The following is a 24011-nucleotide window of genomic DNA, read 5'->3' as shown; positions in this document are numbered from 1 at the left end:
CGGGATGGCGTGCCCCAATCCTAGCAGAAATGCCCTTATCTATCTCTAACATGATTCAGACACGATACAACGTGCGTTCTAGATTGGGTGCAAAACGGTAGATAACAATTGCGTGCTTTGCCGAGTATCTTCGTCACATATGCCGTGCGGGGTTAAAGTATACGACACATTGAGCTTTGGCCATAACTACTCGGGCCCTCCCAGCTGGATGGGGTCCAAGCAAGAGTGTCATAATTGGTGCTACACTCTTTATTCTTCAACATGCCTGCGAGACTCATTGACAGATACGACCATGTCCCAGTGACTAAGGAAAATCGTAAGTAATTCCTCTGGCTTGCCGTGTGGTTCGAAAAGTTAACCAATAAGTCGACTGGGCCGAACTCATCACCCTCGACCTGAGCCAATATGATCAGCCAGGCGGCAAGGAATCACTCGTCGAGCAGCTGGACCACGCTGTTCGGCATGTTGGTAAGTAGTCTGAATTGTATCTTCAGCCTGAGCTAACTTCACTCCCAAGGTTTCTTCTACGTCAAGAACTTCAACATCAGCCAAGAGGAAATCGACCGCCAGTTCGCTCTGGGTCGCGAGTTCTACGCTCTTCCTCTTGAAGAGAAACTCAAGTACCACAGCAGCGCTGATCTAGATAGAGGAGAATACAACGGCTACAGACCAGCTGGACACAGAATGTAGGTCCTAGACCTATATAACCATGCTATTATGCTGATACATCTAGTCTTGGCAACGGCATCAAGGACAACGTCCAAGTCTATAACATCCCCAAGTTTGACGGCTATCATCAGCGTCAGCAACCATCAATTCTAGCCGACAACATTGACGAAATCGAGCAATTCAGCCGGGTAAACATTCTACATCATCTATTCGTAATCAACTCATACTAACCAATGATACAGAAATGCCACACCGAGGTAGTCGAAAAACTCCTCCGCCTCTTCGCCATTCTGCTTGAACTGCCGGACGAAGACCAACTCGTCCGTGATCACCAGTACGACGTAAAGGGTGAAGATCACCTCCGATACATGCACTACGCAGCGCGTGGAGCCGAACTCAACAAGAAAGTCGGGGGTCTATATTCTCCCGGTCATACCGATCTGGGCACGGTGACTCTGCTCTTCCGCCAACCCGTTGCCGCACTGCAAATCCTCAACTCGGAAGGACAGTGGAAATGGGTCCGCCCACAGGATGGAACCATCACTATCAATACCTGTGATGCATTGACTGCTCTCACGGGCGGATTGATCAAATCGAGCATTCATCGGGTTCATGTGCCTCCCGCTGATCAGGCGCATGTGGATCGGTTGGGGGTGCTTTACTTTGCCAGGTGAGTCTACATCTCTCCCTTTCAGTGTAAGATGGTCGGCTAATCTTATTTGCTAGGCCGAACAATCATGTTGTTCTGGACCCGATCAAGAACAGCCCTCTGCTTAACCGGCTCGGGCTTACGCAGAATGTCTTTACGGAGTTGGGGCAACATCTGACTACTGAGCAGTGGGTAAAGGCGCGGCAGACTCAGCAGCAGAGACGCACGCGGGAGGCAAAGGTTTCCGAGGATGGTAAATACACCTACGGAGAGAAGGATCTGCAGATCCTCCCTGGGTTAGATGCGAAGGTGTACAACTGAGAGATGAGCTAGTATCATACTTGTAATATCATGACCGGTGATATTGGCTCTTCACTTATACATCGTGCCACAGATCAAATAGTCCCAACTGTAGAGACTAGAGCACGCTCCGTTATTGTTCTCCACCTATTACCTCAGTGTTTCCGCGCATTATAGTAGCAGACATTGGTTCATCTGACATCCCACCATCACCGACCACCATTTCGAGTAATATTGGTGCATCGGATACCACATTCTCGTATGTGGCCAAAGGGGTTGTAGTGTGTCCCCTTTTCTATATAGGCACCAATGATTAATGCAACATTGTGCTGAACAGTCTTTGCTGGATTAAAATAATAAGAGTTGGGGATAAAACTTAGAGCCGCCCACCACTGGCTTCTCTTAATACCGTCTTCCATTCAATATCATGCACATCATCAGCATGGATGGATACTTTGACATCGAGGGCCTTTCGGAGCTGCTCCTTGGTAGAAGCATACAGCATACGGATCTAACCATCGTGTCAGTGGACTCGAGTAAAAGTTTCAATTATACGAGCAGGATACCCTACCCGAGTGGACGTCACATCGGGCATCCAGCTGATAAAGACAATTGTCGCTCTGACGAAGGTTAGCACGACATATCCATATTGCTCTGCCTACTTCCGGAGATCTTTCCAGTTACCTCCTACCGTCATCAAGCAAGTCATACTCCACGTCATATATCGCATATCGAGGTGCAGGTTTCCCGTCACTATCATGTGCGGATGTAAGCTTTTGGAGGAATGCTTCGTAGTTCTTCTCCGGGGAGCTTTCTTCCACGACGATAGAGCGTTCGTCGTCGGATATCTTGTAGATAACGAATGCAGGTTTATCTGCCCCCCTCCTGTATAGAAGCTCTTTATAAGCAGCGATGCACTCATTCGTGATATTAACACTAATGATAGTATCATCCACATTAGGATCGAGGTTTATTCGAGGCGACAGGGGAGTTGGTAGCATACCCGGACGGAAGCTAAAGTTTTGATAGAACGGTCAATGGCCGATTGTCCAGTGCTGGGGGTGAGTGGCGAAGACTGACCGACATTGTATTGTGTTATTTTGACAGGACTTCAGGATAGTATCTTTCATTGAATTGTAATGAATTGCCAGATCAACTTATTTGTACCCCCGCTATGATAATATTCACCATCACTGTCCTTTATATATTTTTGTCGGGCGGTCGGACTTGCGGACCCGAATGTCCGGGATGATCGGAGTTGGACAGATACATCGAAATAACAAAACATAACTTATATTGTATCAAAACTCTCCCTTAGGCAAAAGGGAAAAAAAAAAAAAAAAAAAAAAAAATAGGAATAAAAATTACCCAGATTGTGCCACGCAAACTGGTAAGGTCAAACTTTTGGGTATCTCTCGGATTCGGCTGTGCTAATGTTAGCAGCGCTTGAGACATGCCAAGAGTGGCGATATTCCGCTGCTTCGGAGCTACGGGCCCGCGGAGCCGCGGTCCCGGAAGGTCAGAACTTGCAACTCTCTTCGTCCAGCACGAAGCCATTGTCAACATACCATTCTCTGCAGAATTTAATATGTCATCGCCGAGCGCTCAGGAAACCATACAGGAGAGGCGACACCGGCTCTCGTTGGTCCCTCGGGCGGTAAGCTCCCCAGTCCCGCCTCTCTCTCTCTCTCTCTCTCTCTCTCGCATGGCTAATATGACGTAGTGCGAAGGATGTAAAGTACGCAAAGTACGTGCCATACGGAGTAGAATCATAGTAAGATGATGGAAGCTAAGATGAAGTTTTGAAGATTCGCTGCGACCGCAAGATACCTTGTTCAAACTGCCAAGCATCCAAGATTACATGTCGACACCCAAATGACAGGACAAGGAATCAACTCCAGGCAGATAGAATAGCGCATCTGTACGTGTCAGTTTGAATTTTTACTCTAGAAAATTTTTACTCACACTCTATAGTGAGGCTCTAGTAGATAGCCTCGATAAACGTTTCCGTGATGTCGAGTCTAAGCTCGTTGCATTGCAGAGTCCAAACCCTAACCTAGTGGCGCAAAGTGCAACCAACCAGACTATCATATCCGCTGGAACTGGCCATATAGAAGGCTGCCATATATATGAGGGAGACACTTCGTTCACAAGTCAGTCGCTTCAAGCAAGTAGAAGTGCTCAAGACACAGCTCTCTCTGGCAACATCCCAGATATCGAACACTCGCTTGATCATATACAAAAGACCCTGCACGATTCGCAAGAGTTGTCCAGGAAGAGCTTCTAGTTTAACAAATCATCTTCAAAGCCTTTGATACATACTGAAACCCTTCCTGCTACGTTGCTCACCAGCATTCTCCGGAGAATGAGAGGTAAGCCATGTCCATCCCACACGAAAGTCACCGTTTTGCTGTTACCAAGCTTCCTTGTCTTCATACTAACGAATAACCCAGCTCGTCATCCTATCTTTCTATCCTCATATGCAATAAGTGACCTCGAAATTGTCGAAGATCTCTGTAAAAGCGTCCTTTCCGAAACAAGCCGTGCATCTGTCGGCCAGGTGGCCAGCATGCATGGTGTCCTATTCTTTGTCCTGAAGGAGTTTATAGCAATGAATGATGGGCTCTGTCAGAAATTTGACCTTACCACACACCTTGATCATTGTGAGAAGGTTTTTGCCGCGGCAATGGAAACATATGACGTGCTTGCTCTCCCTAGCTTCGAAAACATTCTTGCTTTGACAATGGGTGTAAGTATCCCCTTTCTGTATAGAAACAAATTGAGTCGTTCAGCCTACTGTTCATTTGGATCGTGAAGTAACCATAACCCAGATGGTCAAAGCTCAGGGCGAAGCAAAGCCCTCATTATACTGGAGGCTAGTTTCTGCCGCCGCAGCTCATTGCCAATCACTTGGATATCACCGTGAGACGACCTATAGGAACATTCTCTCTGGAAAGGCAGACAACATAAGACGTCTCTTCTGGACTGTGTATATTTTCGACAAAAACATGTCTCTCTTGTTAGGTCGAGTATCGAACATGCAGGGTGTCATGATCGACGTACGGTATCCTGCGATATCATCAGACCTGGGTCGCCGAGCATGGGATGAATCTTTCATTATGGGAATCAGGTTGGCGGAATTTCAGGACCGGATATTCACTAGTCTCTATAATGCTGCAACGTCAATCGAGGATGCATCTGAGCGAGCACGGCTTATTAGTGACCTTGAATCTGCCATGGAACAATGGCATTTGGAACTGAAGCAGGTGAGACGAAACCATCAATACTATTTCATGTCCTGCACTGGCTACTAACAGTTCCCAGATCAATCCAGAAGGAGTCAACAACATCCTAGTATTCAAGTTGTCCAGAACAAATTGGGATATTTCCTTCTACTCCACACTGACGCTGCTTCTTCATGCATCTTCAAAAACAGGCGAGGAGTCACAGATCAGCTCTCGTTGCTTCAATGCAGCCCGTAATAGTTTACTGGCTCATCTCAATTCCTTCCCTCAATACCAAAGCTCAAAGCTTCTTTCAGACGGTGAATACTTCAATTGGTCCGTTCTTCCCTCCCTCGCATCGCTGCCCCACTCTTACATTGACCGAAAATTACCAGGATCCTATTATTCTCATCCTTAACACCATTCCTCGTGATATTCCTCCACGCCATTTCTGAAAAAGACACTGAGAGCGTCGGGCTCCTTTCTCAAGTAGTTGGCACCTTTGAGACGTTTCGAAAGGTCTCCCATGGCGCGGAGCGTCTGTATCAAGTATGCACTACTTTTACCAACATTGCTGAGAAAATCATTCAATCACAGCAATCGTCGGTAGGGATATACGACCAGCAAGGAAGCTCTCTTAGACTGCCCGATACACCGGGTAGCATGACTCGATTTCACCCTGAAGATTTGCAAGATATGCTTGATATAGAAAATGGCGACAGAGCCACCTCCTTGTATGCTAGTGACCTTCTGAACGAGTTTCTTAGCGGTGAGCCGTTTTCGTGGAATAGGTTCGATTATGATATTGGGAATGGTCAGTGATGGGAGATGAAAAGTCTTATCGTCTGGGAGGGTGGGTTAGGCCTGTACGACGATAATTAAGGCATGATTAAGTCTCAACCCGACTCGGATCTATGAAATATTCAGACAACCGAAATTTCTGATAGTTGTACACTACGATCATCTTGTTTATGTTACAACATCAAGCCTCACAGCTCTTACCACCACCAACTAGCGTCTGCCACATACTATCTCTTTCCAAGGACTCCATATCATCACATCGCAGCATGACCATCACCTCAAGCCTTTCATCACAGACATTTCTCCGACGGGGTAGAACAATAGCCACACCATCTACCTCCATGCAAGGCAATCTAACGAACTCCGGCTTTCCAAGCAATGGCCCAAAGTCCACACCATATAAATCCAAACCCGCCCAACTTGTAATAGTAAAATCACGAGAGCCGAACAAGTCCCAACCCGCAAAAAGCGACCTATAATCCTCCATGGAATCCACAAGCCGGTACGTCTCAGCAATAAAACGTGAGTCGATCGTCGCGGGTGACTGCGATTCGGAGATACGGTCGCATATCTTGGCAAGCGATCTTACTGGATCCTCATCGGCCGTAGCGAGATTAGCACAGGAGAAGTTTGCCAAGGCGTAGAGAACAACGTTTCCAAGGTATTGTTGGTTCCCGGGCATTGGTTGCAGATTGCCCGGTATGCGTGACCGACCGTTGACGGCTGTCACTAAGCGACTTGTTTGGCGTCTGAGATCAGGGTTGCGCTGTGCTCGTACACGAGTGATTGATGTCCAGAGAAGCGCGCAGAGGATAACATTGGTGGTCAATTGACGTTGTGCGGACTTCTGGAGGAGCTCTTTGAGCACGTTGATCCAATGGACTGGAATTTAAATGTCTTGGACGTGCATGATGCAAGTTCTTTTGGTAGGACTGGTGGTTGTGTCGAGTATTCCGGATGCAATGCGAGGAGACGCACAGATGAAAGCGAGGAGATCCCCCGCAGATCAGGCTCCAGAGCCTTGGAAAGCTGCACGAGCCTATCACCACTTCCTTGTAGACCGTAGGAGGGATGGGTCTGGTTTTGTTGGACAACATTCTCGGCCCATAGTCGCACTACTTCCGAGAAGCCAGTTACATCGACTGCATTGTGATGCAAGCAGATGCATAAGCCCACACCCTGATCTGCGAAGCGGAAGAAGCTGACAGCAAAAACGGGGTCCCCTGTCTCAGAAGGGGTGTTACCGAGCAAGCTTGGGAGTGTTGGCCAGACGTCGAGTGGGATGGCTTTCATGGGCATATCTTGCGAAGAAAGACTGGCATATGAGGCCGCTATCTGGCCTTTGTCCTGCAGTCTCGGCGTCTTGTCTGCATGGTATCGGATTTCGAGGGGAGCTTTCTGATCCGTTGAAGTGGTGAGAAAAACATTTCCGGCGATCCAAGGCACTTGTTTCGCAAGCTTTTCGAGGCCGCATTGAAGCTCCTGGCTGAGTTCTGTTGTTGGACTTGCCGTTGGGAAAACGAAGAGAACCCGGATGTAGGTTCTGGGCATAGGCAAGTCCAGCGGAGTCAAGTGCTCCACGCAGGTGTGGTCAGCCATGATTGCCTAGGTAGTTGAGAGATTATTGATTTCCTGGATAATAACTAGAAATAAAGAAGGGTTTTACCATGGTACAATAAATATTGAGACTAAATCACCTCTGAATGTCAGGGCCCGCGGGCCCGAGAGTCCGACTGCCCGGGGTCCGGCCCACAGTCGTTTCAGGACGGAGGCGTGGTCAGCCTAGCTTTATGGCACTTCTCAGTAAAACCTTGGTATCCATTGAGAGGGATACCGGTGCCCCAGCTAGATTAGTTGTGGCCTTGGTCCATGTGAAGCTGTTGATCAGCTGCTGGCAGGTGGGGAGCCGAGTAAAACACTCATTGCGCGAAGCTTGTGCAATCACCAAATATCATGTAGAGTTTATCTAATCAGGAGAGCGGAATTGTTTCTCTCGTCCGATTTCACGAGGTAGGATGTCGATTGACTCACCATTTGGTCCAGATATGAATATTTGTTAAGTTATTGGCCTTCAATTTCTACACCTGAGATGTTATTGTCGGCATCCCGTTTTTGGCACAGAAGCCTGAGGCGCGAAGGCTCGCAATAAGTGCTATCACACGTGCTTCAGGGTCATTTTCAGGGCCGATTAATAATCCCCCGAAGCCTTCACCGCGGACATATGACCTACATATTGAGTCGGCATCGCGCTGCTTCGTTATATCTCTCTGTAAGAGGCAGAGGGATGAAAATGGTTATGAAGCTTTGAACATTGAGCTTTGGATAAGTGCGCTGGAATTGCTCTATTGGCGAGCACCATATATATTCATTCTAGGCGGCGTTGCACCAAGCCCACCTTTTCCATCTACTACGATCAAGATAAATAGGAAAGAAATCAGGGGTACTCAGAGTATATCAATACTTGTTGAAATGGTAAATAGTGATGACAGCATAATAAAAGCAAAGTTCTTGAAAGGACCGGATACGTATTTCCAGAACACAGGTACATTCCAAGTTTCATTGATCATGAGTAACCGGTGGCTGATGTGGGTCTAGTGACACCACAACCAGCCGTCAAATGGGAGACTGAATAACTTGTCTACTAAGGGGCACTACTAGTTCGACGAAAGATCGGGTGGATTACAAATTATCTCTCCGAGTACGCATCCGAACCTGTTGACGTTCGGAGGTAGCCACTGATCTACCCCGCAGCTAAACATGGTGGCTCCCAGGCGACACGCAGTCACTCTAATTATCATCACCATCCTTGTTCTCTTCACCATCATCCTCTGGAAGCATCCCTCTGGTCTTTTACCAGTTCTCTCACATCAACCATCGCCCAACATGTCGATCACGCACATTGTCATGTTTCAATTCAAAGATGGGGTCAGCCCCGAAGTAATCAAAGATGTAAGTTACACCAGCCCACCTAGCGCTTATCCACATCTAACATAAGGACGTGTCAAAAAGGTGTGCTCTCGGATGCTAGCTCTAAAAGATAATTGTATACACCCCACCTCTCAGAAGCCATACATTCAGGCCGCATCGGGCGGACTGGATAATTCGCCCGAAGGCATCCAAGTAAGTGACGAACCACTGTCCTATCTTTCAATTGCATGTCTGACACAGAAGCAAACTGAAGCATGGAATCACCCATGCTTTTGTCGTACATTTCGCGAGCGCCGAAGACCGCGATTATTATGTGGCCAAGGATCCAGCCCATCAAGCATTCGTCAAGAGTCTGGACGGTATCATTGAGAAGGTGCAGGCGATTGACTTTACTGATCGCGTTTATTGATCTGTTGGATCGAATGAGATTATAGTGAACGTTAAATGTAAATGAATCATCAAGAACGGGAATGTTTTCGTATCCCTTCGTTCCTTGGAGACAATACGTACAGTGTCTTTATTAGGTGGAGTATAACTTTGCTGCTGCAAAGTGATAGCATTGCCAATATTTGACGCTTATGTCTCAAGATAGAATGTGGCTGAGAGACGATCACTCATTATGTAATATGGCATGTTGGTAGAGCGTCATCAGCGAAGGTTCAAAAAGAAGAGCCCCTCGTTTCAAGTATCTGCCGATATCCGATAATGGAGATATGGCGACTCCTGTGCAACTTATTCTGTCATCGCCGTGCGGGGCCTCGACGAATAACAGCCTACGATTTCCTAAACGGCTTCGGCATCGTAATGCTAGCTTGAGATGATGTGATTACAACACCAGTTATATACCTCAACCCAGATCTCCTTCGTTATCAGATCTTCCTTTCTTTTTCTGCAGTTATCATCTCTTAGTTATCTGAAGAAACAACCACAGTTACAATGGTTGAGGTTCAAACACTTGTCCAACCGGACATCCAATATCACCCCGACTACACCAAATACACAGCCCGCACCGAGCGTCGCATCGCAACTGAAACCTTGCCCAAGACCTTGCCCAAGAGATTTCCCGAGCATTTGGACTCTCCCTTAGTATGGGAAGGAACGGAGGTAGAGAAACGCGATGATTGGATCTACCAATTGAATGATGGGCAGCTTGACGAAATTGACCAAGCCCTGCAGTTCTTCAAATGTAATTCTTCCCCATCTCGGGGTAATGAATATTGCTAACACACTCACAGCCAAGAACCCCTCCCTAGGTTCAATCAACCAATCCACCTTCCCCCTACCAACCCTCCACCCCATCCTTCGCGACCTCTCCCGCGAAATCCACCTAGGCCGGGGCTTCGTTGTCGTCCGCGGCCTGCGCATCGACCACTACACCCGCGAAGACAACATTATTATCTACGCCGGCGTGTCCTCCCACATCGGGAACTACCGCGGAAGACAAGAAGATAATCGGATCAAGGGAACACCCTCTCGTGTACTATCCCACATCAAGGACATCTCCAATAAAGTCCAGCCGGGCACTATCGGCGCGCCATCCAACACCGCCGACAAACAAGTCTTTCACACTGACTCGGGGGATATCATTTCCCTGCTCTGTCTCCAGGAAGCTGCAGAGGGCGGAGAAAGCAAGCTTGCAAGTAGCTGGCACGTCTACAACATTCTAGCTAGGGAGAGGCCGGATCTTATTCATACCCTTACGCAGGACTGGCCATTTGATGGGTACATACTCTTCATGCTATTAATTTGATACGATTGTCACTAATATAGGAGGGCAGATTCTCCAATCCCACACAGCCATACAGCACCCGTCCCCTTCTTTACCATCAACCTGCCACATCTAACACCCCGGAGCGAGTGCTGATCCAATACGCCCGCCGCTACTTCACAGGCTTCATGGCGCAGCCTCGCTCGACTAATATTCCGCCCATCAGTGAAGCGCAGGCAGAGGCGCTCGATGCACTGCATTTCCTGGCTGAGAAGCACAGTGCCTCGCTTGGATTCCAGAAGGGAGATATTCAGTATGTGAACAATCTGAGTATCTTTCATGCGAGAAATGGGTTTACGGATGGGCCTGGGAAGGAGTAAGTAATTTTTTTATCGTATTGTATTCTATCAATATGTGCGACGGTGACTGACGGATATAGGCGCCATTTACTCCGACTTTGGTTGAGGGATCCTGAGTACGCATGGGAGACTCCGGAGCCGTTGCGGAAGAGATGGGATAGTTTGTATAAAGATCTAGAGCCGGAGGAACAGGACTTTCCTCTCGAGCCGAGGATTAGGGGAAATACGACATCCTAGAAATGTGTTCATACTGGATCAAAGATGGCGACGTATCTATCCCTCAATTTAACTCAACTGAAAGTGTTCTCATACTTGACTGATCCCCGCTACGTAAGATGCTAGCTACGTGGGCGCTTCACCGTGTGAAGCAAAGAATATGGCCAGGAACGCCTCAAATAGCACAGACTTCGCATTAACCACATATGAGTCACCAAGCAATGCAGGCTACGATATAGGAAGGTCGTCGTTGTAGCTAAATACGACTAAATATAGAAAGTGATGCAAAGCGCAGTCATACAAAAGGTAGAAGTAAAAATTGTAACAAGTGTCGTAGCTGGCTGGCCAGCTGTCCCTTCGCTCCTCGTCCACATTCTTGCTCCCAACATGTGTGTTCTTCTGATATGCTTTACCTTCCCCGTGTGACTCAATCCGGGGCGTATTTAGTTCCTTCTACCCAGCGTGTCCGGCGTCTATCTATCTATATTTCAAATAAAGTTCTTTTTCGGGAAAGCGATCGGTCTTGCTTGATTAGAAGATCGCCCGCCCACCGACTCATGGACCAGACAATATCGCAACGCACGAGGAGTCACAAGATGTTTTCTTCTAGAGAAGCATTGAATGATCGAGTTTGAAGCTTGCACCAGACCTTACTTGTTTGTCTTCTTTTTACCAGACAACCATGGCCTGATCTCCTTTAGCTTGCGGGCACGTTTCCTGTAACCGGATGATACAAACTCCTGTGACACTTTCACCCACCACTGTCTTTGCCATTTCACTGCCATTGAATGCCTTATTTGTGACCGCGAGCAACCATTATTTGCCCCAGACATTACTCCTTGCGCAATTACCCTCTTCACAATCGACGTCGACTGTTCCCGCCTTAAACCACTCTCACAGTGAACAGTCGGTTTGGTGGACACATTAACTGAATCAAAAAAAATACATTCAGTTTCATTTCCGACTGGTTGTTCTTCACTTTCTCTGCATAAAGCAGTAAGGTACGTAAAGTCCAGAGTAGATGTATCTGGTATTGACCAGAAAAAATATGTTCTTGGATCATTTAGAAACCCGTGACCACATCTTATAGATTTCCGTGACATTTGATTCTATTATTATTAGTTATATATAAAAATAGCTGATTAAAACTAGTAATACTTACTGGATTGTTTTGGTTCCGATTAGATGTTCCAGTAATAAGCTTTCCTCTTGGACAGATTCGGGAACATTTTCGTCTTGCTGCCCGGCTTACATCCTGGAAATAATTCCAAGTTAATTGTTATAACTGGTTGTTACCCGTACTCTGTCGTTGATTCTTCAGGATAATATCTCGTTGTGCTGCAAAACTTGTCCAGGTATTACCAGTATCTTCTGTATGGAAGTGGTAAGCTCTAAAGCATTCTGCAGTTTTACTGCAGATCTTTATTCCTGAGTACTTCCATTTTCGTAACAGACATAGTTCTCTATCAAAAAAAGAACACTGAACAGTACAGTGGAAACTTTTCAGGAAGTTCCCTTCTCTATACTGGACCTGATTAAGTCAGTATAGAATCTCCTAAAAAAAAAGTAGAAATAATACCTCTTTATGTAAATTGTTGATTTCTTCTGTTGACAATCGATTCACATTCACACAGTATCCGTAACCCTTTTCAGATGTTTTCGGAAATTCTGGTGTTTGGTGGACAGATTAAGAACCATACAAACCTTTTTTTGACTTGAACCGAATGGATCGACAATCCGGTGCCAATCCATGTATAACTTCATCATCTAGATTAGCCGTAGTTCTGGCTCACTGTGCATAAGGTAAGATGAATGGTGATTGGAAGTCGTTGTATGGATTTGCCTAAAGCTCTTCCTTCACAATGCGACAATCGCACCATTTCCACCTTTCATTATAAGGACTCGCAGCATTTCCTGTGATTGTACCGCTATTTAAAAGCTTCATAGGTGCCAATCTAAAGGGTGCAAGCGCTTGTGTCTCACGTTCTCTGCCATCTCTTGGGATAGCGCACTGGAGATTGCCGAGCCAGTAGATGTCTGTACCCCGTTTATATAGTGGAGGAGTACTCTTTTGGGAACGATTGAGCGCGTGCTGAAGGGTTAGCCATGGCTAATGTATAAAGAAGACTCTGGGAAGAACAACCAAGAGCCGCGTGGGTTGGTTCTTTCGCCGGAACCGTCATTTCCGGCACAGGAGTCTTTCACCATCTTTTTATATGGTAGCACGGTACAGGAGTCCTGCTTTCCTCCCTTATCTCGTTCCTCGGCATAATAAGAGTATCCTTCCCGTGCGGTATAGTGAGGCGCTTGCCTAGTTTTAACGCTGTCAAGCTTGTACCTTTCATCGACTTCGTTTGACTCTCCTATGTAGCACTTCTTTCAACGCTGTGGTAAGCTTGAATTGTAATCAGGGTCGTTTGCAAAACTTTGTCTTAGTCTCTCATCACATAATATGAGTAATGCTTGAGCACCCGTGCTTGGGAATCAAAACTGGTTTGTTTTCTGTCCCGTGTGGTTGAGAAACGCTATTCACAATTAACGTCGGACATAAGTAGCGTGCAGTATAGAAGATCCACGGTCAGCTCAGGCGACATTGTCATTTCGTCTCTAGATTATATTGCCAACATTGATGAAAGCGACAGTCTGGATATTTATATATCTCGATAGTATGTCCTAACGAATGTGCCGGAAGAACAGATGTTCAATTCCCGGCGTTCCTCGAAAATGGGACTCATACGCGTAAAGGCAAAATAGCCTAATTGAGGCCAGATTCGTCGCTTGGAGGTTTCGGTTGATGTGCTTCAGAGGAATAGCCTATCTAACGGATTCGAGTATTGTTGACACTCCTCGCTGAGGCCGTTAAGCCCCTTTCCTGTTTCCTTTCTTGCCACTCGGAACAGCATTCATATTGTATATAGAGACCCCAATGTTGGGGAACAGTGAGAGATTGCCCTTTCTCTCGTAGAAGAGCTGTACTGAAATGAGCGCTTTGTAACTCAAACTGTTTTATATGGAAGGAAACGCTTGAAGGTTGTACATTCCAAACCCATTGACTGAGGTCTGTCCAATTCGTTGCTTGGAATGTTCATTACTTTGGGGTCCTGCTTTGTCATTTGTTATTTATCTCGAGAAAGGTCATTTCTGGGTTTTCTTCCAATTTGTACCTCTCCACGTTCTTTGCTGCCTTCTTCTCAGTTCTTCCCTGGCTCATGGGATGCATGCTCTCGTATTTTTGAAATTTCGGACCCGGAACCCTTTGGCGGTGTTCTCTTCCGCACGTCTTTTTGGGAGGCAGCTTCAGGGCTCTGCCATGATTTTGGAACTTCGGCTATCAGTATAGTAAGGATTGCCAGACGATATATCCAGTGTCCCTCTTCACCCTAAGGTGCTTAGGAACGGCCCGACCCAAACAATCGGTTCGGGTCACGTTGGAATTATACACATTTGCTTCCAGCACATCAATGGAAGCAATTCGAATTATAAACCGATTAACGCACAAGCAGTCCACCATATTTCAAGAAGACAGGACAGTCAGCAACGCTTCTTCACCGAGTTCTTCTGAACCCGAGTTCTAAACCCGCTGGCACAATGCAGACCCCATTCAGCAATAAAAGGGTTATGCGTAAGCAGAAGGCAAAGCGGCCATCTTATTGGCTTTCAGCTCTTGTTTGAGCACTGATGCAATTACCACCCCGGAGAGACTTTTCGGCTTCTCACTTGTTCCACTTGGCGAGAAGGACAACGTGCTCAGATCTTGCTGTGATCGATTTCTTGGACGAGACAATGCGAAGGTTGTCTAGTAAAGCAAGAGAAAATGCTTCAGCATTGTCTGTCGCTGGTCACGTTGCTCGTATATCAACATTGTTCAGATTTCGAAGATTTCGTCATTCTCTTTCTATTTTAATCTTATACCATGCCATTCCAAGTGCGTCCACAAACACGCATGAATAGGCGTCTCATCGAACTCTAGATGAAGTTTAATGGACGCCATGTAAATAACGCTGTCCGTAACCCAACTCTCCGGAACCTAGAGTCTCTAGATTCAGTGTCTCCAGTGTGGGAATTGGTTCCTTCTCCGTTAATCATTCAACACTTCACTACCTGCCAAGTCGACTTGTCGAAAACTCTTGCACTTCCTGCTGTGGTATCCCAATCTATTGTGCTGTGAGGATTTCCTTGTTCTCCAATGTGAGCAAGCTATGAGATAGTAATTCGCTTGGGCGACCCAAAAGCTGGATAACGTGTATCATGTCGCTTTCGACCTCGGTGTTTTCTAGAGCAAACATCTGTCAGGTTTCTATCCAACGCCAGTGAGCCAGCGACGGGCGTGGTCGTCCACAGTTTGGAAGAATTCACCACCCACAGCACGATCAGGCCATAAGGTTGTAGCCGTGTGAATGTAAAGGATGTTCATTCCGACCAGAGCATGGTTCAACGCTAATGCTTCGCTTGCCATGTATGGCACATTTTGTAGTGGGCGGTAGCTCTGTCGGTACATCGACAGGGCGGTCTATACAATATCGTTGAAGCGTATGGCATTAAGGGAGTGACATGTCTAGCAAGGAAGTATATCATTGCGTGTGTGTTCACAAGGAGAGTGTTCGTGGTAGGCGCTCTGATCGAGGTCCAGGTATGTTTTGAGTAGTCTGAAATGTTTCGCGATGACATTATTAAGTTTAGTCGGAGTCGGGACTGTGACTGGAAGAACAACTGCAAGCAGGGGTGGCAGCCGATCAGCCCTCTCTCGGGGATATCATTCGGGGACCCGATTGCCTTTGTGCTTTGTATCAAGCTCGGAGTCATGGATGTCACTCTTACCGGTTTTTCTAGTTATATTTCTTCATTTCTCTCATGAGATACTTTCTTTTCTTGTTTTGTTTCATGTTTTTTTTCCCTTATTTTGGTCTTCTGTAGTTAGCTCGCTCGCTCGCTCATTCGTTCATTTTGATCCGGTTCAACCTTGAAAGCTTTCGTGATTTTCTTTCTCTCTAGTGATGTTCCGTCGCCAGATCTCATGTTCCTGTGAGCCTGTTATATCATTATATCCTCATCTCATGAACAAGAGATGTTGTCCTCTTTATATCCTGGTTTTGACCCAGTCACCCTCGCGTAGACAAGGCCCGCCAGTTATTCCAACATCAACAGCAGCGGATCATATTTCACGCCACGAGACATTAAGGAGGGACACATATCTGAGCAGCCAATTCCAGAGATTTGTGGGGATAGTTATATCAGATTAATACCTTTCATGTTCCATTGTTCCGTCGTCGCATTTCAAATGCCAGCGTATATCGAAGACGCGTCCAAGGTATCTTGCGTCTTGCTTCCATGACTTCCCCCAATTCTTTCCGGCCTCAGAGCCAGTACTAGAAGTATCTGGTATGCCTTTTAATCCTAGCTCTGCACACGATCTGCTGCTGGACCCACTTCATGCACCTTTTGGCCTTCCATTTCGGTCAAGAAAAGCGAGCAGATATGGACCATTAAATGGCATTCGGCTTCGTGGTGTAAAGGCACGGTGTTACTTGACATTGTCATTGTCGCCATCTTCGTAGATGATACCCATTGTATTCACTCCCAAGCTACTCCACCGCAGCAACCCCGGGCACCTTGTAGCGTACCACCTTAGCCTTTTGGCTGGCTTGCCACTGGCGCAAGGACGAACGAGTTATATAAAAGTGGCTTGATCGTAGGTAGGGGGTTATTGAGTTGGTCTGTGACTCTGTTTCCGGGTGATAGAAGGCGCACAAGAACCGGGTACCTAGGGGCGATTTGCGGTAATGCTGTGGCCGGTATTCTTTCGGCCTTTGTATCCGACCTGAATGTCCCACAAGTTCTTTATATGGCGAAATATCGGGAGTCCCATGTGGTTGGGAAACATCCACCGATCACTGTCGCCAGCCAGCCTCTTAACCATAATGAGATCTGCTTGCACTTGAGCGTGTGGACGTCTGAAAGAGAGCCTTCACCGTATGCCTTTTGGTATGAACCATCCAGCAGATCGATGATTGTTGGCAATTGTACACATTGCTCAGTCGTTGTAAGAACAGCCGTTTGCCACTCGAGCAGTTACCGGCTGATTGACCACCTCAAAACAGGTGATGCAGGATAGGACATACACAGGCCCTATGTTGTTGGGAAGGATTAGAATAAAGCCTTCCTCGCAATCTACTGAATGGGTTGTGTCTGCGCGTGTCATCGTATATAAGTAAGACTTTATCCTGCAGTGTCGGCGAGTCAATGACCTTACTGATTGATTTCCCTTGAACCTGAAGAGCAAGTCGAAGTTGAGGACCCTAGTTGGGCCTCAGACGCACGAACAAATGAAAGATATTGGTTGTTCGAGCCTTGCAGTAGAGCCCTCTATGGAATATCGTGGATGGCCAACAGCCGTGCCCTTTCAAGCCCAACCAAGGGAGGCCACCATAGTTGACTCCCACCCGACCTGAAGACTAAATGCTGCTCATAAGCCTCATAGTGTGCTGGCAAATGTACCTCCTCTCTCGTTTGCTGCGGCCTTCTTCCACAAGACGCCATTGTTGTTGGTCGGATACATCTGACTGTGTCTGGTACATTCGATGGCTTATGGACGAACAGCACGTAACTTGGAGCACCGAGACCAGGTTATGGACGTCGAGAATGTTTGGGGAGAACTGTTCCGCATCCTTATCTTCGTTTTGGATGTTCGGACCGAGCCACGACGGAGGGTCGCACAATTCCCTTGTACCTTGAAAGAGAGGTTTTTGCGGGAACATATCGCTTAGGTCAAGATCAACATTCCGACCTCTTACTCCCCGCCGTGAGAGGAGTAGTGATTCAAGCTTGCAGGGGAGTAGAAGCTAAGTTATATGCACTAGTGTATCAAACGAATCTGTGTGTCAGCTTTGACCAGATATTGCGAGTGTACTTCACTAACCTGTTGGACATTGACCGTCTTGCGTTCTATCTGGAAGCGGGTCTCTACCTGGTTATATAATCGGGCTACTGCCTCCTGTTCGTTGAAGTCAGGCACTTCGTTGAGTTCCAGGTGCACCGGTAAAGCCATGATGACCACATGGCCTCTCCGAACAGTGGTCTTCAGCCCCATCTTTTTTCCATATGAGGTTCCACTTTATGGTAATCCCATCGAAATTTCTCTCTGTGGGACTCGGTGAGAAGACTGCGTCCCAAAGACACCTAAAATCCAAAGCTGTTGTGGTAGATAAGAAGCGCGGAACAAGGATAAATCAACTTATGTCTCCAGGTAGGAGTGATATCAAGACCAGAAACACAGTAACAGTTCGAACGCACCACTTTCACCCGATGGAACGGCGATTGAGCCTTTTCAGCTGTGGTGAGACGCATGGGCGCCAGGCACTATGCAACAGCGCAAAGCTTTCTTGAAGACCATATTGGGCCACCTGACTTCATTTTGCAGGAGTAGAGGACTAGTACCAAGCCAGGTCAAACTGGGGTGTGCTTCATCAACCCCGCATGCCCGTTCTTCCGTTCTATTTCCGCCCGAGCGCATGAATTTCGCGCTCGAGTACATTAGCCTAGAGCTTGCAGATTCTTGTCCTTCGTAGAATGTTGGACGTCTTGTTCACACCATTCCAGAGTTGGAATGCTTTGCTTAGTACCCCGAAGGCATCTCGTCTGGAGTCAAGGGCACCAAATTCCTCTTTTGGGGGCAACGCCGTGTACAGAGAACATGATTCTCCCAGACTGACAATAACTCTGTGCCTGCCTTTTATTTCATTCCGATGGCATATGAGGGGCCTTGCTGACAATTCTGGCTCATGGTAATGGAGTATCAGCAGGGCACATCGCACCACCCCCTTCCTATTGCCATAGGAGTCTTGCTTGAAGTAATTTTGGGAGCTCCGTCGACGTCCTTGAAGGAAGCAGATATACCCTTGCACTTCACATCGAGTTCCCGCTTATAATGGTGATTCAAAAAGTTTATCGAATAAGTGATCGGCTGGGTCTGTTGTATGGTATGCATGGCGACCAGGGGTTTCATCTGAGCAGAGGCCGCAGCACAATGACAATGTGCATTGCCCTGCAAATAAAAACTTCTGGTAAACAAGCTGTTTAACGTTTTATACCGCACCTTGTAATTTACTGAAGGTTTTCGCTGGTTATCTTCTTCTTCACCAAATTGTGGGTATGGAATGGCCCAGAGGCGCATTGCCTGATGATTTGGTCCTGATATAGCCATTAACATGAAAGCTCAATTGTTCCATTTTGCCAAAGGGATCGACGGGCGAATGCTAGGACGGTGGTGAAGCGTAGTCAGCTCGTCATGGACCTCTCCTGTAATACGCTTCACCACTTCATCCATTATAGTATCGGGATCCGTCATATCCGTCTCCCTCGACTTCTTATCTGTCTTCAGCTTAACCAGTCTTCCCTCCCGGACCACCCAGCCTTCCACTGTGAAGCCTTCCTTTGAGTCATTTAGCATTGGGGCTAGCCCGGTACAAAGCATAGTCATTATCCCGGGCAGAGCCCTCCGCAGCTCGCGATTTGCAAGGTAGATATTGAACGTGCCAGGGATGCGATACTCGTACACATATACCGCCCGCGCCTGGTCGCACCGAAGATTTCTGCCGATACACTGAATTGCAAGTGCCTGAGATGTTGATGGTGAAAAGAGCATGAGGCGCTCTTAGCAACCACAGTGGTGCTAAGAATGTGACCAACAATGAACTAGGACCGCACACGTTGTGTTGCCATCGAGATGGGGTGCTAGGAGAAAAGCCAGCCATTGCCTGTGAAAACGAAGCCATGTACCAGAGGATTCCGCTTCAGGTCTGCGGCCAAATAATTATTCGCTGCCGGAGATGATGATTTCATCCACTAGATCAAGTAGCACTGGATATCGCTGTTCTCAATCCATCTGGCCGTAGGCTGTGTATGTGTTTGCTTCCCAACCCGACCTGGGTATCCCCTACTATAACTTGCCATTAAGAACAGGCCTTGGAATAACTCAATTGTTGCTTTTCTTTCCTCCCTTTCCTTTTTCTCTGACTATATGTTGATTCTTATTTATATTTCGTCTCGTTTTCCTTTTCTGTACCTTTGCTCTTCTGGGAAACACCTAGTAACGGTATCAAGATGTCCAAGAGCGCTGGAAATGAGTATAGTGCCTCAACAACACATCGTAGCTTTCAATCCTTAACAGTCACTGCGGTCAGAGTCTCAATTTCACCATCTCCATTTTAAAGCCCCCCAGTAGACTGAACATTCGCCAACATGTTCCAACTGGGGAAGATGGCTCAACACTACCCCTTCCCCGGTCTATACTGGGAGCAGCCAATATCACAATAGGATCGCAAAAGCGCAGCACATATAGCGCTGTCTGCAAAGCCGTCCAATCGACCAGATGCCACCAACGCTCCCATCCAACTCTTCATGTTGGAGGGAACGAGAAGCCGGTCAATATTAATAGGACACTTCTATGCTAGTCTTTGGAAAAGCCCGGTTGAGTTGCGTTGGCTGAGTCCGCAGTGTCTGCAACAGGCAGCTGTCCGCAAAGGAGGGTCGTATGGGGATCGTAGCTTCCCTATATCTGTTGATGGTATTATGAAGCGCAATAGGCCGAACTATGTGCCTTTGCGCCATTCTCTGAGAGGGTGCTAGCGAGCCGGGCCATCACGATGTTGTATGCACGAGCATCTGAGGAGTGATCCCAGATAACCTGTTGGACGTCATCCTTAGCAGTAATCCTTTGATGCAGCAATGCAGGTCTCTGCTCATCCAGGAATTCCCATGATTCATCACTTACCTCTGTGTGGGAATGGTAGGTTATAAACTAGTCTCCTGTCTTCTGGCAGGCTGTGATCCCAGGCCATTCCCAAAGTTCCTTCGAACAGAACATCATTCGTCGCAGAAACCCTTTGAGGCCTCTACCTAATACCTTGAATGCCATCATGGAGAACTTGGCAATATTGGGATGATTGTATACCCGTGTATATCCGATTCAATCTCTGCTTCTGCCTCTAACACAGTAGTTCTCTCTGTCTCTGTGTCGGTGGGTACCTCTGACTGATATGTTGCTTGCTGGGAAGTGCAGAGAAGGCTGGAAATTCACGAGCTCTTATAGACCAGAGATCTAGCAGGTCACATGACCTATTCACTTTGACATCGGCGGAAGTTTCCATGACAAATAGTCGGAAGTGAGCATTATTGTGGTGATATTCTGGGGTAGATCGGAAAGCTCCGTGAATGAAGCTGTTGAGCATACGGGATAATCCAAATAGAAGCTGTCAAGTCAGCGGCAAATTGGTCTAGCCCACACAGTTCACGAGTTTTGTGTAACTTTGACAAGGATGATTGAGGAGCATCCCGTGAATTAAGTGGAATCTTCCTCTGCGCATGGGAGAATACCGTTGATTAAATGGAACTCTCCTTTATCACGAGCGATATCTCTGATATCGTTACGTAGAGGACTCCACTCAGCCTACGTAGCCTGAACTAGTGATTGTTATTTTCCGCGACAGAGAAGGATACCTCCGAAGAAGAAGGGAGATTTCCGATCAATTCAAAACAATAGTTGAGTCTAGACTGGCCCATGTAGATGGGATGACGTACGAGCTGTGATGCATCCCAAAGCGGAAAGGCGTCGAATGAACACGGACGTTATGCGCATAGGGTATGATTATCAAGGAGTTCATTACAGCATCTAAGAGAGATCCAATTATTTACTTCGTAGACTTTGTAGCCAGTATCTTGTCTATCCCGCTTTGTAATGCATCCAATAACGCAAGTCAAGAAAACGCGCCTCAGCTCGGAAATCCACGGCCGCGGTGCATGATGAAAACACGACTCGGGCTATTCGGTGGCGTATTCCATGGAAATCTATATCCAGGTATACTTTCTCCGCATACCATACAGGGGATACCAAAGACCGATACTTATGTACGAATTCCGAGGATGAATGCTTTCTCACTAGTTAGTAATTCTTAGTCGGAAATGCGCGGAAAGACATACCTATTCCCATCCCTCGTAACCATCCTTGTCATAAGGGTGTCTTAAGCTGCGATGTTGAGATCAGACCATTTCATATCCTCAGTGATTTCCGTATGGCATGACACCGGCAACTGAAGACAATTGCATCGGAAGCCGGATTCCGAAGGCAGTCGGGGAGTATAAAACATGCCGGGCTGAGGGGATGCCGGCTCAGGGGTAGGATTGGTCGACACGGGAGGGGAAGGGATGGAGATAAAGTTAGGCTTTGGTCTCCCCGTGGGGAGGCTCCGGGCTTACTTGCTCTGTGGATTGGAATACACACGATGGCTAATCCTAGTTTGTTGGGGATGATCTTGGTTGTGCTACGCAATTCACCAATTATGGGACAGGTTTTTGGAATATGATGTCATGAATGTCGATCGATTTACAGAGTGCTACCTAAAGTACACATGGTCACACTCCACTTAGCCAGTAAGTGAAGTGATACGCGCCTAATGGCCCATTGGAATCGGCTTGTCCGCACTTCGCATCCGCTCCTCGATGATGTCTTTTCGCTCCTTGCGCAGCTGTCGGGCGTACCGGACCCCGAACCCGTGCTGGAACACTTCCTGGACTTCTTCCAGCACGAGGCCGGACACCTCGGGATAGAAGAAATAAATCCAGACGTAGGAAACGCCGCACAGCGCCGCGTAGAAGCCGAATGCTCCAGAGGGAGTCATTGATTTGGCCATGGTAAGGAAGGTGCTGGAGACAATAACGTTGCTGCCCCAGTTCGAGCAGGTCATCCACATGGTGCCCATGGCGCGCACCTCCAGCGGGAAGAAGTCGGTGCTCATCCAGGCGGTGTTGCCGACCGACACCCCATAGAACACCACGAACCAGATGATAAACACCAGAATGACGATAGCCGCCGGAGAGACTCCCGGGTTGAGGGGTTCTAGCGTTTCCATATCGACGGGAACCCAGTGGAAAGCGATCGCAACGGCGGCCATCCCCACCGCCATTCCCCAGGCGGTCGCCAGGAGCAAGCGTCGGCGACCCCAGCCATCCACCACCATCATGTTCACCCAAGTCATGATAAAGTTGGTGCCCGCGACCACTAACCCCACGGCTGTCGAGTTGTTGAACCCCACCAACGCAAACAGGGTCGAAGAGTAGTACATAAGGGCATTGAACCCACTCATTTGCGAGATGACCATTAACCCGCACGCACTAATCAACGCGCGCAAATTACTCCCCACGGTATGTAATTTCACGATCTTGGACCATCGGCTACCCGTGTCGTTGATCTCGCGCGCCTGATCGCAGGCCGCACGGATCGTGACCAACAGCGCGGCAATCTGCTCGTCCGTCGCAGCGCTGCTGTAGATGCGACACAGGACGCCGCGGGCTTCTTCGTCGCGCCCGTTGTAGATGAGATGGCGAGGCGATTCGGGACAAAACGGCATCATACAGCCGAGGATAATGGCGGGGAGAGCGCCCAGGCCGACCATGTAGCGCCAACCGTGGCTGACATTCGCAAAGGCCGCTCCGATTGCATAAGAGATGACCTGTCCTCCGGTGATGGACATGTTGTTTAGCCCAATTAGGCGACCGCGGGCGCCCGCGGGTGCGATCTCCGCAACGTACAGCGGCACCACCATCGCCGCCGAGCCTACGCCCAGCCCGACCACTACGCGACCCACCGCCATCTGCGCGATCGTATAGGCGGCAGCCTGGAGAACAGAGCCAACGACGAAGAGCACGCAGCCGAGGTAGATGGCCATCTTGCGACCAAACTGCGGATTGGGTTAGTTAGGTGCCTTTTGCTTTTGCGGCCGCGCAGGAAGCAACTTACTCGGTCTGCGGTGTTACCAGCGAAAATCGCCCCGATGAAGGCACCCCCGGAGCAGAGCGAGGTGATCATTTCTTTCTCAGAGCTGGTCACTGGACGATTGTTCAGGTCGTCCTTGAGCACCACCAACACCCCGGAAATAATACCCGTGTCGTAACCAAACAACATGCCGGCAATGGAGGCGGTTAGGGCCACCACCCACACGAACCAAGTAATGGGCAGGTCATTGACACTGGCTGCCAGAGCCTCGACATCAGTTGCATTATCGGCAACTTCAATATGTTTGGCATCGGACTTCAGATCCAGACTAGACTTGGGGTCATTGGCAACTTTCTCGCCGCCAAAGTCTTTCTCGGAAGACATGATTGAA

At 47.8% G+C, this 24011-nt stretch overlaps 12 protein-coding genes across 12 annotated transcripts; 5 read left to right on the top strand and 7 right to left on the bottom strand.

Moving 5' to 3' along the window:
• Positions 1-261: 261 nt before the first annotated feature.
• On the top strand, positions 262-1639 carry An12g09480 (uncharacterized protein; the record flags this gene model as incomplete). The annotated part of the gene is made up of 6 exons (XM_001395963.1): positions 262-316; positions 367-468; positions 518-686; positions 734-857; positions 912-1339; positions 1396-1639. 6 exons carry the CDS (start codon positions 262-264, stop codon positions 1637-1639), a joined length of 1122 nt encoding a protein of 373 aa, XP_001396000.1.
• A 188-nt stretch (positions 1640-1827) lies between these two features.
• An12g09470 (uncharacterized protein) lies at positions 1828-2619 on the bottom strand (the record flags this gene model as incomplete). Its single annotated transcript, XM_001395962.3, has 4 exons — positions 1828-1961; positions 2009-2129; positions 2190-2238; positions 2303-2619. 4 exons carry the CDS (start codon positions 2617-2619, stop codon positions 1828-1830), a joined length of 621 nt encoding a protein of 206 aa, XP_001395999.3.
• Positions 2620-3051: 432 nt separating this feature from the next.
• On the top strand, positions 3052-5664 carry An12g09460 (uncharacterized protein; the record flags this gene model as incomplete). Its single annotated transcript, XM_001395961.3, has 9 exons — positions 3052-3275; positions 3342-3365; positions 3501-3539; positions 3593-3886; positions 3971-3990; positions 4072-4367; positions 4450-4884; positions 4943-5178; positions 5238-5664. 9 exons carry the CDS (start codon positions 3052-3054, stop codon positions 5662-5664), a joined length of 1995 nt encoding a protein of 664 aa, XP_001395998.3.
• Positions 5665-5824: 160 nt separating this feature from the next.
• On the bottom strand, positions 5825-7242 carry An12g09450 (uncharacterized protein; the record flags this gene model as incomplete). The annotated part of the gene is made up of 2 exons (XM_059743666.1): positions 5825-6490; positions 6622-7242. 2 exons carry the CDS (start codon positions 7240-7242, stop codon positions 5825-5827), a joined length of 1287 nt encoding a protein of 428 aa, XP_059601974.1.
• Positions 7243-8400: 1158 nt separating this feature from the next.
• Positions 8401-10875, top strand: An12g09440 (uncharacterized protein; the record flags this gene model as incomplete). Its single annotated transcript, XM_001395959.3, has 7 exons — positions 8401-8592; positions 8707-8763; positions 9129-9192; positions 9503-9757; positions 9807-10293; positions 10350-10655; positions 10719-10875. The coding sequence occupies 7 exons, from the start codon at positions 8401-8403 to the stop codon at positions 10873-10875; spliced, it is 1518 nt and encodes a 505-aa protein (XP_001395996.3).
• A 629-nt stretch (positions 10876-11504) lies between these two features.
• An12g09430 (hypothetical protein) lies at positions 11505-12606 on the bottom strand (the record flags this gene model as incomplete). The annotated part of the gene is made up of 4 exons (XM_059743664.1): positions 11505-11963; positions 12017-12093; positions 12157-12385; positions 12559-12606. The coding sequence occupies 4 exons, from the start codon at positions 12604-12606 to the stop codon at positions 11505-11507; spliced, it is 813 nt and encodes a 270-aa protein (XP_059601973.1).
• Positions 12607-14385: 1779 nt separating this feature from the next.
• On the bottom strand, positions 14386-15310 carry An12g09420 (hypothetical protein; the record flags this gene model as incomplete). The annotated part of the gene is made up of 5 exons (XM_059743663.1): positions 14386-14434; positions 14572-14650; positions 14767-14881; positions 14956-15051; positions 15161-15310. The coding sequence occupies 5 exons, from the start codon at positions 15308-15310 to the stop codon at positions 14386-14388; spliced, it is 489 nt and encodes a 162-aa protein (XP_059601972.1).
• Positions 15311-16235: 925 nt separating this feature from the next.
• Positions 16236-16966, top strand: An12g09410 (hypothetical protein; the record flags this gene model as incomplete). The annotated part of the gene is made up of 2 exons (XM_059743662.1): positions 16236-16372; positions 16552-16966. 2 exons carry the CDS (start codon positions 16236-16238, stop codon positions 16964-16966), a joined length of 552 nt encoding a protein of 183 aa, XP_059601971.1.
• Positions 16967-17306: 340 nt separating this feature from the next.
• Positions 17307-17899, bottom strand: An12g09400 (hypothetical protein; the record flags this gene model as incomplete). Its single annotated transcript, XM_059743661.1, has 2 exons — positions 17307-17693; positions 17771-17899. The coding sequence occupies 2 exons, from the start codon at positions 17897-17899 to the stop codon at positions 17307-17309; spliced, it is 516 nt and encodes a 171-aa protein (XP_059601970.1).
• Positions 17900-18646: 747 nt separating this feature from the next.
• Positions 18647-19330, bottom strand: An12g09390 (hypothetical protein; the record flags this gene model as incomplete). Its single annotated transcript, XM_059743660.1, has 2 exons — positions 18647-19027; positions 19145-19330. The coding sequence occupies 2 exons, from the start codon at positions 19328-19330 to the stop codon at positions 18647-18649; spliced, it is 567 nt and encodes a 188-aa protein (XP_059601969.1).
• Positions 19331-19953: 623 nt separating this feature from the next.
• An12g09380 (hypothetical protein) lies at positions 19954-22027 on the top strand (the record flags this gene model as incomplete). Its single annotated transcript, XM_059743659.1, has 9 exons — positions 19954-20028; positions 20064-20273; positions 20359-20416; positions 20576-20638; positions 20912-21014; positions 21416-21490; positions 21564-21706; positions 21805-21881; positions 21974-22027. The coding sequence occupies 9 exons, from the start codon at positions 19954-19956 to the stop codon at positions 22025-22027; spliced, it is 858 nt and encodes a 285-aa protein (XP_059601968.1).
• Positions 22028-22298: 271 nt separating this feature from the next.
• Positions 22299-24004, bottom strand: An12g09370 (uncharacterized protein; the record flags this gene model as incomplete). The annotated part of the gene is made up of 2 exons (XM_001395952.1): positions 22299-23585; positions 23645-24004. The coding sequence occupies 2 exons, from the start codon at positions 24002-24004 to the stop codon at positions 22299-22301; spliced, it is 1647 nt and encodes a 548-aa protein (XP_001395989.1).
• Between the last annotated feature and the right edge of the window lie 7 nt (positions 24005-24011).

The sequence above is a fragment of the Aspergillus niger genome, assembly GCF_000002855.4.
Source record: "Aspergillus niger supercontig An12".
NCBI lineage: Eukaryota > Fungi > Ascomycota > Eurotiomycetes > Eurotiales > Aspergillaceae > Aspergillus > Aspergillus niger.
The sequence above is the reverse complement of the archived record's forward strand: the minus strand, read 5'-3'. Positions and strand labels throughout refer to the sequence as shown.